The sequence below is a fragment of the Phaenicophaeus curvirostris genome, chromosome 2 (assembly GCF_032191515.1).
Source record: "Phaenicophaeus curvirostris isolate KB17595 chromosome 2, BPBGC_Pcur_1.0, whole genome shotgun sequence".
Lineage (NCBI taxonomy): Eukaryota > Metazoa > Chordata > Aves > Cuculiformes > Cuculidae > Phaenicophaeus > Phaenicophaeus curvirostris.
The window spans coordinates 72,113,434-72,130,418 of NC_091393.1; the positions used below are offsets into that span (position 1 = coordinate 72,113,434).

Below are 16,985 nucleotides of genomic sequence, written 5' to 3' on the forward strand. Positions count from 1 at the left end.
TATTAAGAGAAGCAGTTTGCATTTATACAGTTGTTCTGCCTCCAAGAATTCTAAAGAAATCCACAGTCTTTTATAATTGCTACATAAAATATGTCCATTTGTTAAAGTTATTTTTTCAGCATTTGTCACTACTTTATAAAGCAAAAGCAAAGCAAAAGTGCTGCTTGATTTCATAGAGTTAACTGCATTAGCATGAATGTAGTTACGCCACTTAATTTATATTTGGAGTTTAGCCTCTTGTTTTCAAGTCCCACTGGAATCAAATGCAAACTTTAAATGGCTGTTATGAATTGTCATGCCTTTCAATAACAATACGGGTAACGCTCTTAAATGGGAAAGAGGAAAACGATGCTTTACTAAAATTGTTCGGGCTTTATCATAAAAAAAGCCAATGTTGTTTGACCCTGATGCTGACTGCATCAAAATTCTTTCTTAAATGTTTTAGAATGTCCCTGAAAAATCCTCCTCCCACCCCGCCTCTTGAAGGGGAGCAAAGGCTTTGAACAGACATGCAAATGTTTTGCATTTGAGAAAACAAAACAAAGAGTCCCTGACATTTATACACTTATCCCATTCCCTTATTTGTATTTGATTATGTACAGCCTCAGAATGTCAGTTCCCATGAGTGACTGAAATGAATTTGACTCTACATTCCTTCCAAATAGACCATGTTGTGACTTTTCTTTTTTTTCCTGCTTGTTATTATTCTAACCGTTCACTCTCTTTTTTCCCCACCTCATTCTGCAAGCTAAACCTTCTTCAATTACAGTATAGCCTTAAAATCCCTCCCTTTCTATGAAATTTCCCAAACCATCTAACTAGAAAAGTCACCACTGTTCAATTCTAATAGCCATACATACACATGTAGACTGAAGTTCCAAGAAACACAATGCAATGCTCTAGTTAAGACAAGTCAGTGAGAGAATTATTTTGATATTTATGCAGAGCAATTCCACAAACAAATACCGCAAAGGATGGAAAGAATATCTAACCCACTGAAGACCTGTGGGAGCTTTTATCCTAAAGTCCACAAACACTGAATTATGGTAGAACATCAAACCATACAGATGCATTTACGTGGAACATGTGTCATATCACTCTATGCATTTATCTAAAGAGTAAACCATTTATGTTCTTTACAGCTGTTTACTCATATTGATTTATAGGGAAATGCTGTTATTAAAATCTAAGTGTCATGTAGTGAAGTCAGAACAGTGCAATTGCACAAAAATAGTTTAAATTGGAATTTCAAAATGACACCTGCTTTTGCTTAAACCAACCCACAAAGTCAGTGAAACCAGCATGTGTAAATTCTGTATCAGCTTAAAAAAGAGCTTCTCTAAGTTACCTGTTAGGTTTCCAACAGCAGAAGAGCCATTGTTATGCTGAAATCATAATAGAGCATTCTGCACATCACAGTTCTAAGAGGTGGAACATCTCCTTCCACATTAATCTTATTTCATGTATATAAACATATGTAAAACTGTGTTGAAAAATATGAGGCAATATAATATACCAATAGTTAGAAGCTACTTCGCTTTCATATGATTGTTTCAGCTTCATCTTTACACAAGAATTTAGGTGCTGCCCACAGAACCACGTGCAGATTCTAGAAGTCTAATACACATACACACATACTTGCCCAGCTTCCAGCCATTGTAGGGTCCATATTCACTAATCATTAAAGTCCATATTCACTAACCATTATGTAACCTCTGCTACTGAAATTTGAGACATGTTCATTCTCTACCTAAAACAGAAAGGAGACAAATCTCCTTAATACATTTGATAAGGAATTTTGGTAAAGATCAAAAACCCCCTCCATCAACCTAAAAGAAAGGAGTCTTCCATACTATTTTATTGTATAAACTCAACATGCAACATCGATTGCAAAATTTGCATGCGTTTTGTATTCTGAAGGGAACAGAAGGCCAGATCTGCAGACCAGACCCATTAAATAAAAAAGTCTGCTGCCTACCTGGGGCCTCAGTTAGAGATGTGGAAAGAAAACTTCCAGCTCTGGTCAGGCCCAAGGATTATCGCCCCCTACTGATTTACCAAGTAGGCAGTAATGAAATTCCAACAAGAAATCTGAGGGCAATTAAAGGTACTTCAGGGCCATGGGACATGTGATGAAGGGATTAGGTGCACAGGTACGATGAGGGAAGGAGTAGGAAGAGCCAGGTAGTAAATACCTAACTCTGAACCTGGTGTAAGGAGCAAAACTTTGTGTTCTTTGATCATGCATTGGCCTGCACGTCACCAGACTTGCTGTCCAAGGATGGGGTACACTTTTCCCCGAGGGTCAAAAGGATAATTACCAAGAAGCTAGAGAGGCTCATCAATAGAGCTTTAAACTAGATATGAAGGGGGAGTGGAACAAAACCAGGCTTGATAGAAAAAAGCCTGGGAATGGCATTCCAGTGTCTGAGGAATGGTGTGCTGGTGAGGACCTTTGGTCTGCCACCTCAGAGGAAGTGGAGGATAGCACTTCAAATAGCAGCAAAGATGTGAAGATTATTAATGGTTAGAAAATTCAGTGAGCAGTCACTTAGGAATTAAAACCATTCCCCTTAGGAGCGTAGTGGGATCAACAGCCCAACAGAAGTGCATCTACACCAACGCACATTGCATGGGAAAGAAAAAAGAGGAACTAGAAGTTATTGTAAGGCAAGAAAATTATGATATAATTGCCATCACAGAAACTTGGTGGGATGACTCGCATAACTGGAGTGCTGCTATAGCTGTCTATCAACTCTTCAGGAGTGACAGGTGAGGAAGGAGAGGCGGTGAGGTAGCCCTTTATGTAAGAGTGTTTTGATAGCCTTGAGCTCAATGACGGTATTGATAGGGATGAGTGCTTATGGGTAAAAATCAGTGGAGAACCTAAGAAGGCAGATATCATTGTGGGAGTCTGCTATAGGACACCCAGCTAGGAAGAAGAGGCTGATGAGTTATTCTATGAGCAACTGGGGGAATTCTCACAGTCACTAGCCCTTGTCCTTCTAGGGTACTTCAGTTTTCCAGATGTCTGCTGGAAGTATAATACAGAAGAGAGGAAACAGTCTAGGAGGTTCCTGGAGTGTGTGGAAGACAACTTCCTGTCACAACTGATGAGTAAGCCAACTAGTGAAGGTACCCCGCTGGACGTACTGTTTGCGAGCAGAGAAGGCATTGTGGGAGATGTGATGGTTGGAGAATACCTGGGACAGCCATCATAATACGATAGACTTCTTGGTTCTAGGAGAAGTAAGGAGGGGGGTCAGTAGAACAGCCACCTCGGACTTTTGGAGGGCAGACTTTAGACTATTCAGAAGGCTGGTTGATAAAGTTCCATGAGGGACAGTCCTTAAGGACAAATGAACCCAAGAAGGCCAGATGCTCTTTAAGACGGAAATCCTGGCAGCACAAGAGCAGGCCATCCCTATGTGCTGAAAAATGAGCCAGTGGGGAAGAAAACCATCTTAGCTGAGCAGAGAGATTTGGGTGGATCTCAGAAAAAAAAAGGAAATTATATGAGCTTTAGAAGAAGGGGTAGTCATCTCAGGAGGACTACAGGGACTAAGTGAGACAATTTAGAGAGAAAATTAGGAGGGCTAAAGCCCAACTAGAACTTAGATTGGCCAGTTCTGTGAAAGATAATAAAAAATCTTTCTACAAATACATCAACAACAAAAGGAGGGCCAAGGACAATCTCCATCCTTTACTGGATGCAGAGGAAACAATAGTGACAAAGGATGAGGATAAGGCTGAGGTACTTGACGCCTTCTTTGCTTCAGTCTTTACTGTTAAGGTAAGATGTTCTCTAGGTATTCTGCCTCCTGAGCCAGAAGACAGGGAGGGAGAGCAGAACAAAGCTCCCATGATCCGAAATGGTTAAAGACCTGCTTGGCCAATTAGACACTCACAAGTCTATGGGACCGGATGGGACCCACCCGAGGGTATTGAGGGAGCTGGCAGAGGTGCTTGCCAAACCCCTTTCCATCATCCACCAGCAGTCCTGGCTGACTGGGGTAGTTCCACTTGACTGGAGGCTGGTGGATGTTACATTTATTTACAAGAAGGGCCAGAGAAAGGATCAGGGAAATTACAGGCCTGTCAGTCTGACCTCGGTGCTGGGGAAGATCATGGAACAGGTCATCTTGAGTGCCATCACACAGCACACGCAGGACAACCGGGTGATCAGGTCCAGTCATCATGGGTTTATGAAAGGCAGGTCCTGCCAAACTAACCTGATCTCCTTCTATGACAAGGTGACCTACTTGATGGATGAGGGAAAAGCTGTGGATGCAGTGTACCTGGACTTCAGTAAAGCCTTTGACTCCACTTCTCACATTATTCTGCTTGAGAAACTGTCTTCCACTGGCCTGAACAGGTGCACCCTCTGCTGTGTGAAAAATTGCCTGGGTGACCAGGCCCAAAGAGTGGTGGTAAATGGAGCTGAATCCAGCTGAAGACCAGTCACAAGTGGTGTCCCCAGGGCTTGGTGCTGGATCCACTTCTGTTCAATATCTTTATCAATGACCTGGATGAGGGGATTGAATGTACCCTTAGCAAGTTTGTGGATGAGACTAAACTGGGAGGAAGTGTTGTGTCGATCTGCTGGAGGGTAGGGAGGCTCTGTAGAGCTATCTGAACAGGATGGATTGATGGGCTGAGGCCAATGGGATAAGGTTCAACAACGCCAAGTGCAGAGTCCTGCACTTGGGACACAACAACCCCATGCAGCGCTACAGGCACGGGGAAGAGTGGCTGTAAAGCTGCCTGGCAGAAAACGATGTGGGAGTGCTGGTCAACAGCCAACTGATTATGAGCCAGCAGTGTGAGTGTGCCCAGGTGGCCAAGAAGGTGAATAACATCTTGGTTTGTATCAGAAACATCATGGCTTGCAGGACCAGGGAAGTGATTCTGCCCCTGTACTCAGCACTGGTGAGGCTGCACCTAGAATACTGTGTTCAGTTTTGGGTCTCTCATTACAAGAAAGACATTGAGATCCTGGAGTGTGTCCAGAGAAGAGCAATGAAGCTGGTGAAGGGGCTGGAGAACAAGTCTTACAAGGAGCAGCTGAGAGAACTGAGTTGTTTACCCTGTAGAAGAGGAGGCTGAGGGGAGACCTTGTCACTGTCTACAACAGTCTGAAAGGAGGTTATAGAGAGGTGGGTGTTGGTGTCTTCTCCCAAGTGATAGGACGAGAGGGAATGGCCTCAAACTGTACTGTGGAGGTTCAGATGGGACATTAGGGAAAATTTCTTCACTGAAAGGGTTATCGGTCGCTGGAACAGGCTCCCAGGGAGGTTGTTGAGTCATCACCCCTGGAGGTATTTAAAAGACAGGTAGACAAGGTGCTCAGAGATATGATACAGTAGTGGACAGGTACAGTTGGACTTGATGATCTCAAAGGTGTTTTCGAACCTAGCGATTCTGTGATTCTATGCAACATCAATTGCAAAATTCAAATACATGTTGTATTGCCTTCCTGAATAAACAGATTAGGCTCATTTTCCTTCTCAAACATGAATTCATTCTTGGGATAAAGCACGTGTTCATAAAACAAAGTTATTTCCTTCATAAAATGCCATTATCAGCAGTAGATAAGGTGCTCTAAGCCTACTCTTGAGTTTTTCTTTTGCTTTTAGTGCAATTTCTGGTTGCCTCAGGCACTAATTAATATATTTTCCACAATATGTCTCTAAGACAGAAAAGTGGTGGCTTCATCATTGTACACATGAGGAATTGTAGCCTAGTAAGGGGTACACAAAAGTATCCTCTACAGGCAGGCAGCACACACCCCAACAACACTGGGCAATTGCTTGCAGAAACAGAAATTCTACATTTTTTTAGCTCAACGGAGAAAATCCACAATGCCACAAAATCCCTCAAGTGTCTCAGGCTGGAAAATAAGGTGTATATTTAAAAGCATTTTCTGAAGAATCATTTTACATCAGAAGTGGACAAAGTAAAACTGAAAACTTCTTAGCCTATTACTGCTGTAATAAGCAGTTCTCCCAATAACCGTGTTGAAAGAAATCCCAGGAAGTGCACATTAGGTGTAGAATTTGCTTATTATCATATATATTCTAGACCAATAGAAACAGCACAGAATTCCTTTTTCATCAGCATTACATTTATAAAGCCAGGGAGATTAGCACTGATACTTAGAGGATGATCTCTGCTCAGCTTACACTCAATAGTGGTTACTATTTAACAGTGGCATTAAAAGAGTAGTGGAAAACGTCTGAGGTAAATGTACCTGAATTACTAGAAATATCATCTTCCTACTGTTTTATAGACTAACGCGTTGCATACAGAATTTATATAGCTGAAATTTCTGTGCTGATGCTATTGCTACTGTTAGACTCTTAGCATATTTTTAACCTTGAGGTTTCAAATATTCAGGCAGATTACAGGTCAAGCGTGCCAGTATGTACTTTTAAGAAAGCAATGCATCCCTTGAGAATTACTCAGAGCTTATGGCGAGCCTATATAAGACAGGCTATTTGGCTGGCTTTACCACCATGTCCAAGTATTTTTAATGTTTACATTGCAAATATTGAGATCCATATGATCTCCTCCTTTTCAGTTATTTTTTGCTGATTGTATCAATTCCACTGCAAGCTTATTTTTGTCACTAAATATTCAGTCTTCCTACTGGTGTTAAACCATATTTATACTTTCTTTGCAGCTGTCAGTCTATCGCACAGGAGCTATTTTCATTTGCTTGAGAAGGCTCTGAATTTCCAAAGCCTTATACTGAAGTATTTGTTAATTCTACACAAAGATAACTCAAGATTAATTTGCAGTAGCTTAACTATACCTGTGTACTGATTAAACAGATACTTTAGAGTGTAGTAACTTTAACAACAGAAGATTTAGAAGCATGCAAGCAAAATAGCATTTTGGCTGTAAAGACAAGCACTTAAAATCATATAATGACATATTTATGGCTCTTGAACTTTCTTTTTTTCTATACTGAATGTGGTATCAAGTATTATATGGCTACTGCTTCTTCTCTAAAAAAAAGTTATTTATTAACAAGGAAATAAAAAAGTCTTTAAGTATACAGCACTAACTTTCTGGCTTTAGCGTTTTAATGAAACTATTACATTTTTGCCTTCTTCATTTTCAAGTACCTCCACATTGTCATTAAGGATTCCTTTGCACAATGAAATAAGAGACATTCAAAGAAATGAGATTATACATTTAAAAACACTGACAAAATACCATGAGATCATTATCCATTCTGATAAATTTCCTCATATTAACAAGAGAAAGAATGTCATTCCTGCCCTAAGCATGACATAATCAGCTGGAGCTCATCGCTCAATTCCAGACAGGGCTATGAACTGCTTATTGGTGGTTATCACAGAACACCTGACATGAAATTTCACATCCTAATCTCACTGCACTGTAATTAAAATACTGACAGTTGAAGTTTTTTGTGGAAACAAGTAGCTTTCTATCCTTGGAATCCATTTAAGCATCTCTAGAAACCAGAAGCCACCCTAAATAGAAATAGCTGGCCACATACTAGGTCTCCTGTTGAGGCTAGGGATACACAATCTTAAACACTAATAACACACAGCTCAAACTGCAATCCCTGTTAGCAGATATCTAAACTCCTTCATCAGAAATTGCAGTCACCAATTCCCACCTCACAAATGTAGAGGAGGAGACAAAACAGGCAATGTGACATTTTTTAGGCTGCTCAAAAGTGCAGTATCAAAAATTTCAACAATTGGCAAATAGACTCAGACTTAATCCTGCATTTTACCTCTGAGGTGACACTTGAGTCATGGTTGATCTTGCCAGGCCACAAAAACTGTTTCAACTATCTGTCCTTTAGGTGTATTAGGAACCATGCACTTTCCAATAAAGGCAGAATGTTTCATTAATGCGCTGTTCACTTATGGGCTTCTTAGGATTTGATAACAAGTGCTTTACATCTTCAGCTCCTGGCTTTCCTTCTCCCAGTCACATCGCTCAAAGTACTGTAATTAACAGAGCAACTCCAATAAGCTGGAAAGAGCTAGAAACACTGGCTTCTTGTCTTAGGGCTGCATGGAGTTATTATTTCCTTATGCTATGTTAGAAGAAAAAAAAAAACCACTCTCATGCAACTCATTTGTTTAGTGGCAGCTTGGTACTTGCAAGGAATGCTGAACTTATCTAAGGCAGACAGACTCAAACAGCCTGAAAGAAGGGAGCAAAACTAGCGATTTTTTTTGGCCAGTATCCAACTAGCAACAGTCACTCTAAGTGCCGGGAGAACTATGCAACCTGGGATTTGTATGCCCTTTGGCTAGCAAGAGTCAGAAGAGGCACAATCCAATCCCAGTGGCCACTAATATCTTAATTGGAAGAAAGTTACAGCCGATTGGAAGAAAAGCAATGGCCTCTGATTTGAAAAAGGGATTATTGGATGATGTTGACAACGTTACATATTTTTTTGAAGCTTCTGAGAAAGAGATGTAGTGCTTTGTGAGCAGTATGCTTCACTACTTGGAAAATGTTAAGACCTCTGGCTGTTCCCTCTTCTTCCTGGTAGGGTGGAGATTCTTATTAAAATTCTAAATTCTATGAACTTACACTTGAGGAAAAGGAAGCAAGGACTTGCATTTAAGTATAAACAGACAGACCATAAAGATGTGCAATGCAGAAATGCAAAGATACTCATGCAAAGAAACTATATTTACAGATTTCATTCTAACGAAAGGCTCTTTCCCAAATCCTCAGCAGAACATATTCCTCTGTGCTACAGCACAGGAAGTCTGTTAGGAGACTGCAAGTACCTTAGGTCTTATGTTAATAAGTCCAGGATTTAACTGTGGGAACTGTTCTCCAAATCAAGCCAGGAGACACTGTGTAATACCTAACCAATAATTCATCAAGCTTCTCATCTTTTAAGCCAAAACTTGTCCTCAAGGTTCCCACACAACGGGGCATGAGTCAAGGCCACAGTCTGGGCACCTACACAATCCCTTTTTTATAAATATAATGCAGAAACTCTCATGCAGCGAGTGTATACACTGTGTAGAATTGTATAAGTACATAATAAATTAAATATATAGAAGAAACAGTCACCAATGAGACCACAATCCTGGACTCCAGCTTTCCCAGAATGGTATCCATCATACCAAAGTAAAGGAAACCCTCATCTTATGCTGACTACACCCACGGTTATGCCCACTCTAGGAAGTGCTCACAAAGCACCTTTTATCTGAAGGAAAACCTATTATCTAGAAAAAGTGTTACGAGAGTCCAACACCCAATCAGGTTAATGTTTTCTTCATCCAGGAAATCTACTTTACCTCTCAACAGGATGCAGAATGCTGGAGTATTTGCTAACCTAAGAATTATCTCATGTTTAATTATTTTAACCTTTTTCCGTCCTGAAGTCTTACTGCAGTTCAGGTGAACAAAAGATACTTTCAAGATCTCAAAAAGAAAACAAAGGAAACCAGTGTCAGGGGCTGGAGCTTTTAATGGGGAAAGAAGGGAGTACGCTTTCTGCAGTTGTACTCACACTGAAAAGGTGACGCAAGCTGATCCTGGCCCAGCCTCAGTGGTAATGAACCCTCAGTGGACTGTTCTCCTGAGATCACTTTTTTTACTGGATAATATTTGGGTTTGATCACATATTCCTGTGTTTGGCCATGATGAAGATTCATCATCAGTGTCTGCGACGAAAGAGGCAGCATCCTGTTTTGTGGGAAAAAATCAAATAGAAGAGACAGAATGATGTAACAATTAATAAATGAAATTTAGAAACTACTGGTAAAAAATTACAGACAAATTCACCTGTACTCCGCTTTCTCAAAATACAGTTTGGGAAACTCACTAACTTTCAATGAAGTGCTTGATTTTCCATGTATTCAGCATTCTCATTGTCTTGTCAGCTCAACAAACACCTAACAAATAAAGACTACAGGGATTACCACTTCCTCTTCGACACAGAAAGAGAAGTATCATGGAAAATTCAGAAAGAAAGGAGGAATAGGATAAAGTCTTCCTCAAAGCCATGAGTTGAAACTGAACATTTTTAGCACACAGAGCTTTCTAGACTAGTCTGAGAAGCAGCAATGCATTTAATTCTCTCTCCATTTCTTACAACTGTTATTTCACACCGGGTATGTTAATTAGAACCTAAGCACAGTTGGCTTTCCCCCTCTGCTCCCAGAAACTCTGTTCCCTTCCCTATCATATACGCCTCTAGCCCTAGAGCACAGCACTGCTCCTCTTCTCCTTTTTCAGTCTGTCTCTCATCTCATCAGAAGCTCTGTCTCTGTTTCCCAAACCCATGTTATTTTCCCCACCCATCTTCTCTCCCATGCACTATTCAGCATCTCTGGTAAATGTCCCATAACCACGCGGCTTCCTTTCACAGCAAAACTATTTCCCCTTCCTGTTAAACAAGATGATTCCTTCAAGCTCACCAATTCACTCACTGTCTGTCCCAGTTCCTTACTTGTATTGTTAGATTTCTCCCTAGAGACCTTATCTTCTCACTGCACAAAACCTCAACAATTTTCAATAGAAATTCCCTTTCCTCTCTCTCAAACATACGGTTATTTAGCCACCATCAGCAGTACCATTTCGTTACTAACAAACAAACCGTCCTTCACTCTTCCACAGTGATTTACCCCAGGATAAACAAGCAAGGGAGCAAACTGAGCAGCTGCTAGCCACACACAATGAAACTGTGATCTGCTTTGGGGCCCCTTGACTACAAAGTTCCACTACCTAGCAAATAACAGCACACCTTCAAGTATTAAACCTACTAATAGCAAGTTTTCAAAAAGTTTTAGCCAACATGGATCACAGTGTGGAGATACGCATTCTGTCTAGAAAGCTGCCTGGAGGAGAGGGACCTGGGGGTGTTGACTGACAACCGACTGAATATGAGCCAGCAGTGTGGCCAGGTGGCCCAGAAGGCCAATGGCATCTTGGCTTGTATCAGAAACGGCGTGACCAGCAGGTCCAGGGAGGTTATCCTCCCTCTGTACTTGGCACTGGTGAGACCGCTCCTCGAATACTGTGTTCAGTTCTGGGCCCCTCACCATAAGAAGGATGTTGAGGCTCTGGAGAGAGTCCAGAGAAGAGCAACAAAGCTGGTGAAGGGGCTGGAGAACGGGCCTTATGAGGAGCGGCTGAGAGAGCTGGGGTTGTTTAGCCCGGAGAAGAGGAGGCTGAGGGGAGACCTCATTGCTCTCTACAACTACCTGAAAGGAGGTTGTAGAGAGGAGGGTGCTGGGCTCTTCTCCCAAGTGACAGGGGACAGGACAAGAGGGAATGGCCTCAAGCTCCGCCAGGGGAGGTTTAGGCTAGACATTAGGAAAAAATTCTTTACAGAAAGGGTCATTGGGCACTGGAACAGGCTGCCCAGGGAGGTGGTTGAGTCACCTTCCCTGGAGGTGTTTAAGGCACGGGTGGATGAGGTGCTGAGGGATATGGTTTAGTGTTTGATGGGAACGGTTGGACTCGATGATCCGGTGGGTCTCTTCCAACCTGGTTATTCTGTGATTCTGTGATTCTTCAGAGTGTAGTGTCAGTTACTAACCTAATAAGAGTAGCTACTAGGAATACATTATACCTTCCTCTGAGCAAAGGACAAAGAATGGGACGCTGTAAGCCTCCCTCACTTTCTTCTCAATTAAAGGTCTGCAATAAGTTCAGTCTGTAAAAGTGGAAAAAATGCGAGAGTCATGGGATTTGTAACAACCACCCCACGAAGATCCACAGTTCTGCAGGGTAAATAACTGTCTTCTGAGAACAGGGCATGGGCACTGCATCACAGAGGACAGCTGAGCAGCACTTCCCCGCAGTGGTGGGACTGAAGAGCTTCAGCTGAGTGAGAAGTCAGACAGTTATTGCATTGTTTGCTTAACATGCGCAGCATGAGGCAGCCCCTATCTCCAAAGCAATGCCCGATTCCTTAGTCATGTTATTTGAGGATGCTCAGTAACTGCTGTAGCCAATGGATTTGTGGTTAGAACAGACAATGGGGTTTTGTCCTACACAAGATGCTCTTGTTAACTTGGAGCAGTTTGAGAAAAAGCACAATCATTAACAGAGACACCATACGACTCTTACATAGAACAGAAACATAATCCTCAGACAATTTCCAAGTAAAATTTTTCTGATTTTACTAATTTTCTAATATAGCGCTTACACACTCATATTCAGTAAAAGTCTGTTCCACAGATTAAGAGAGAACGATGTGCTTTCTACGTTGTCTTTAGGTTTCATAACAGGAGATCAAAAGATCACACAGTGAGGGGACGTTAGAGGTCAGGCTCAGAATTCAACACAGCTTGATAAGAAGTACCCCCCAGGAAGATTCCTCACCCTGTGATAAAGCTGAAGTCTCTGCCTTCAGTACAGCTTATGTAGGAATTTCATTTCTTTTCAGAGTCACTGCAATCCTTCCAGCACAATCTAGCATCTCTACAGATCTCATTCAATGCCTATGTACTAGAAAAATAATTTCTGTACCTGGGTAGAAGAGGCTCTATACCGAATTCTTCGCATGTGATGTGTAAGCAGGCCACGACAACAGAGGTCAAACTACTACAGAAGTTCAATGGTGTAATTTTCTTTGACTGGATACAGATAGCTTCTGTCACTTAAGCACCTGTTCGTATGCACAAAAGTTTAAAAGTTGCCCAGTATTGAACATCATCTACTAGAGTGGAAGTGATCTAACAGGCAGCAGGCCTTTGCCAGATGGATGGCCAGCTTGACTGGTCTTGCTTACCAGAAGTGCAGTTCCAGTAGGAGCCGATATGGTCACACATGAAAGCATTTATGAGATCCCTCTGCTCTGACTGTTCTTTTGATACTCAAATTATTCTCAGCATGACCTAATTATTAAAAGATGTTAGTTCATAATCAAAAGGATACCACATAGTTAACTGAGATGCTGCATCTTCAACTAGAATCAAGGATACTGCTCAACTACATCATGGGAGCTATATGAGACCAGTCATGTAGCTCTGCTATCAACAGTTTTGGTTACAGTAGCTACTGAAAGTCACGGGGCTTTATCTTCCTAAACTAGCATGGGGTGGGGGGAAGGAGGCCAGGACCAGGTGGTGGTGTCCTTCAACTGCTGCAGGACTTCTAAGTAAGAAGATAAGATTTCTAGTGGGCTCACTAACACAGTAAGGGTTACTTTTTTTTTCTCACTTGTATTGATCCTGCAAGGTCCTAGGTTCTGGTTGGGAGCAATCCACAGTTTCAGTACAGGATGGGGGATGACATGATTGAAAGCAGCCCTCTGGAGAAGGACTCAGGGGTGCTGATTGATAACAAGCTCAATGTGAATCAGCAACATGTGCTCGCAGACCAGAAGACCAACCGTATCAAAAGAAACATGGCCAGCGGGTCAAGGGAGGTGATTCTGCCCCTCTATTCCACTCTTGTGGGACCCCTACTGGAATACAGTAGAAGAATATAGAACTGTTGGAACCGGTCCAGAGGAGGGCCACAGAGATGATCAGATGGCTGTCCTCTTCTATGAGGACAGGCTGAGAGAGTTGGCGTTGTTCAGCCTGAAGAAAAGAAAGCTCTGGGGAGACCTTATAGCGACCTTCTAGTACCTGAAGGGTCCTACAAGAAAGCTGGGGAGAGACTTTATACAAGGGCATGTAGCAATAGGACTAAGGGCAATGGCTTTAAATTGGAAGGGGGAAGACTTAGATTAGACATTAGGAAGAAATTCTTCATTATGACAGTGGTGAGACACTGGAATAGGCTGCCCAGGAAAGCTGTGGATGCTCCCTCCCTGGAAGTGTTCAAGGGCAGGTTGGATGGGGCCTTGAGGAGCCTGGTCTAGTGGGAGGTGTCCCTGCCCATGGCAGGGGATTGGAACTGGATAAGCTTTAAGTTCCCTTCCAACCCAGACCATTCTATGATTCTACGATCCCCGTGAAAGGAATATTCAGAACTAACCATTCTAATTGACCTGAGAAGACAGAGGAGAGCATGAGCCTCAGAGAGCAGGCAAGTAATGTTAGCACCAAAAATTATTAATACTAATGTAAAAAGTCACAAGGAAACATTTCAGGCCTAGTTTGGTAACAAGAATCACTCCAGTCCCTACTGAGCCTTAGGAAATTACCTCAACAGCTGTACTACAATGTAGGGTGACTCCTGCCAAATTCTGGAGCTCTACTTGAGCCCCTCATGCTGGTCTTGTCTTCACCTGGGGGCCCAGGTGCCACGCCCACAACCACACCTGCAACAGCTAGGTGTGCTATTATGCTCAGATTTATTTAGCTGTCCCAAAGCAAATGGTTCAGGCAGTTTAATCTCTGCTCAGAATATACAAGAACAGCAGTGCTAGGCACTGAATGGAGTGTTTTCATCTGTTCTCAGTGTTGGAATATCCACACTGAAAAATAAGTAGCAGGATAGACAGATTTCTTCACAATACTACTCAAGGTTCACGGCCATTAGGGTTAGCTGGTGCTATCTCACTACCACAGCCCATGGAAGGATACTCTAAGTAGGTCACAGACACTCTAAAGCAGGTTTTTATGATTTAAAACAAAGAAATGAAAGGCATACTCATAAACCAACGACCGCTATACTTAATGTTAAGAGAAAGATAGTTCTTAAGTATTAATAACAACTATCACTGCAACTGAAGGTACTTTATAGCTTCCCATCTTTAGCTTACCTCACATCTGAATGCTGCACAACACAGTGGAACTCCTGGGCATTGCTACAACACAGAACATTAAAGTACTAGCAATGCTCCCTGTAACACTAGTTAAAAAGATGAAATCGTTAGTTTCAGACTTTAAATTTTGCATGAAACAGCCACAGCTCTGAAACATTTTTGTATTACACAGGCTTATGTCACTAATTTATCAGGCAGTGTGTAATAGATGGTCAAAACTGACATTAACTTAATAAACTTGACAAAATCTTTCCATTGCTGAAGTGTAAACTAGGCAGACAAACAAATGTCTAATTGTATTTTCAACAAACAAACAATTTGATAAACACATAAAAAACCAAAACTGTCCTACAGAAGGAGAACAAACATTTGCAGCTAACCATCATGCAAAAGAATGCTCTCTTGCTTGATAAAAGCAAACCAGGAATGTGATGTATCAGAGTAACCCTGGCAAGCAGGAATGAGACCAGAAACATTTGGCATGAAAAGTACTGTCTAGACTAAATAAGACAAGCTTGACTCAGGCTGCTTTCTTCATTTTATTTACTGTAAGTCTTATGCTTCCACACTTGGCTCCTAGCTAGCAATACTTAAAAAAAAAAATAATCTAAATTGCTAACAGAATTGTTTTATACAGACCTACTTATTACTCCCTTCTTCACTATCTCCTCTAAAACTCACAATGATCAATCAAAAGGAGAAGAGAATCCAGCATTTTCCAAAACGATGAGACAAAAAAGAAAACATGCAGGACAGTTTAAAAGGCATGGAAACAGAACTAAATCCCCTCCTCATAAATTATTAAAATCCAGTTGCTAGTTCAGCCTGACCTCTGCCAGCTGTTTGCCCCTTATATTGCTTCTCTAATTTTTTTTAAGATACATGAAAAAGTTTAAACTTCCCAGCTGATGATGAACAGATGGGATTTCTTCAGAGCCCTTTACATTAGCATACCAAACATAAATCAAGCATGGCCTATCTCACAATGTTCTACCAGTCATAAGAAATTAAAGAGAGGAAGCATTCAAGATCTTTCCGTCACTGCAAAAGTTCTCCACAAAATTGATTTTATGTCAATAAATGTACTTGTAACACATAATTAAAAATACTGTCCCTGAAATGTGGTCCAAACACTGCAAAACAAGCATTGATACCTGCCTACCCTAGAACAACTAGTGCTGCATTAGTATTTTTATTATATAATATTATTATAAATGGTAATTCTATCAGGGATAAAAGGAAAGTTTGCCTACTAGATCTTTTCATTAGAACAAGCACAGCAAGTTTGTTCTACCCCACTCCCCAAGTGCCATCAAGGTACTGAGTCTTAACCATCTTCAAAGTAAACCAGCCCTTAAGAAAACAATATGCATGAAGACTAGGAATATCCAATATGAGACTGATGAACAACAGACACTACGTTGTAGCATCACAGTAAGGGCAACTCACAAGCTTCCCTTTTCACCATGCACCAATGAACAACCAGAAGCTACAATTTATTGATTATGTTGTGTATACCTTCACCAATACTTAACTAGTGAAGCTCTTCGTGAATCGAGATAAATTAATTTCATATCTGGATTGTTTTATACAAGCTCTCAGAAATACACAGACCTTCAATTTGTCAGCCATCTCCTACTAGCAAAGTTCAAGGAGGTAAACAAGAAAAGCCAACCCCCCCAAAACCTAGGCGTGTTGCTGACTTGTTCTCGTTGATCTGCTTTGGTTGATTTTGTTGGGTTTTCTTTTCCAGGACTTGACATTTGATAATACTACATTCATGTAAGATATGTTGTCAGTGTCTTTTAAAAATCAAGGAGGATATCAAACTCATTAGTAATTCAGCTTTTAAAAGAGTGGCTGCCAATGTTACAAATATTTGCACTAAAAAAATTGACTTTCTGGCATTTGCTCTATTGCAACAGTATGTAAAGATGAAATTCCCCAGTAAATGGCAAACTCTGTCAACCAGAGCACCGAGCAAGTTCCATACATAATCTTTACTGAAATTAACGTATAGATATCCCTTCCCTGTTTCACATTACATTTTCTATAGAAAAATCACTTTGTTTTCATACAGCTAGTGGCATGATACTGAATAGCACACTGACACCATGTGAAAAAAAATTACTCCAATAAAGACAAATTAACTAGTGATAATTTCTAATCTGTCCACCTACGTGACAGATTTTGGTATTAGAAAAGTATGCTGAAATGACAATTAAAAATATAAACAAACTCCCACAACGGCTGCTACACGATAAAGGCAAATGAGCACAGCTGCTGCAAAGGAAAACCAGGC

At 41.2% G+C, this 16,985-nt stretch overlaps 1 protein-coding gene across 4 annotated transcripts in view; it reads right to left on the reverse strand.

Moving 5' to 3' along the window:
* Positions 1 to 16,985, reverse strand: part of LTBP1 (latent transforming growth factor beta binding protein 1) — a 196,196-nt gene that overhangs the window by 137,390 nt on the left and 41,821 nt on the right. For all 4 annotated transcript variants that reach the window (XM_069852452.1, XM_069852451.1, XM_069852454.1 and 1 more), the window contains exon 4: positions 9,524 to 9,699. In XM_069852452.1, the coding sequence (XP_069708553.1) occupies positions 9,524 to 9,699 (176 nt within the window). The remainder of the gene's footprint in view (positions 1 to 9,523; positions 9,700 to 16,985) is intronic.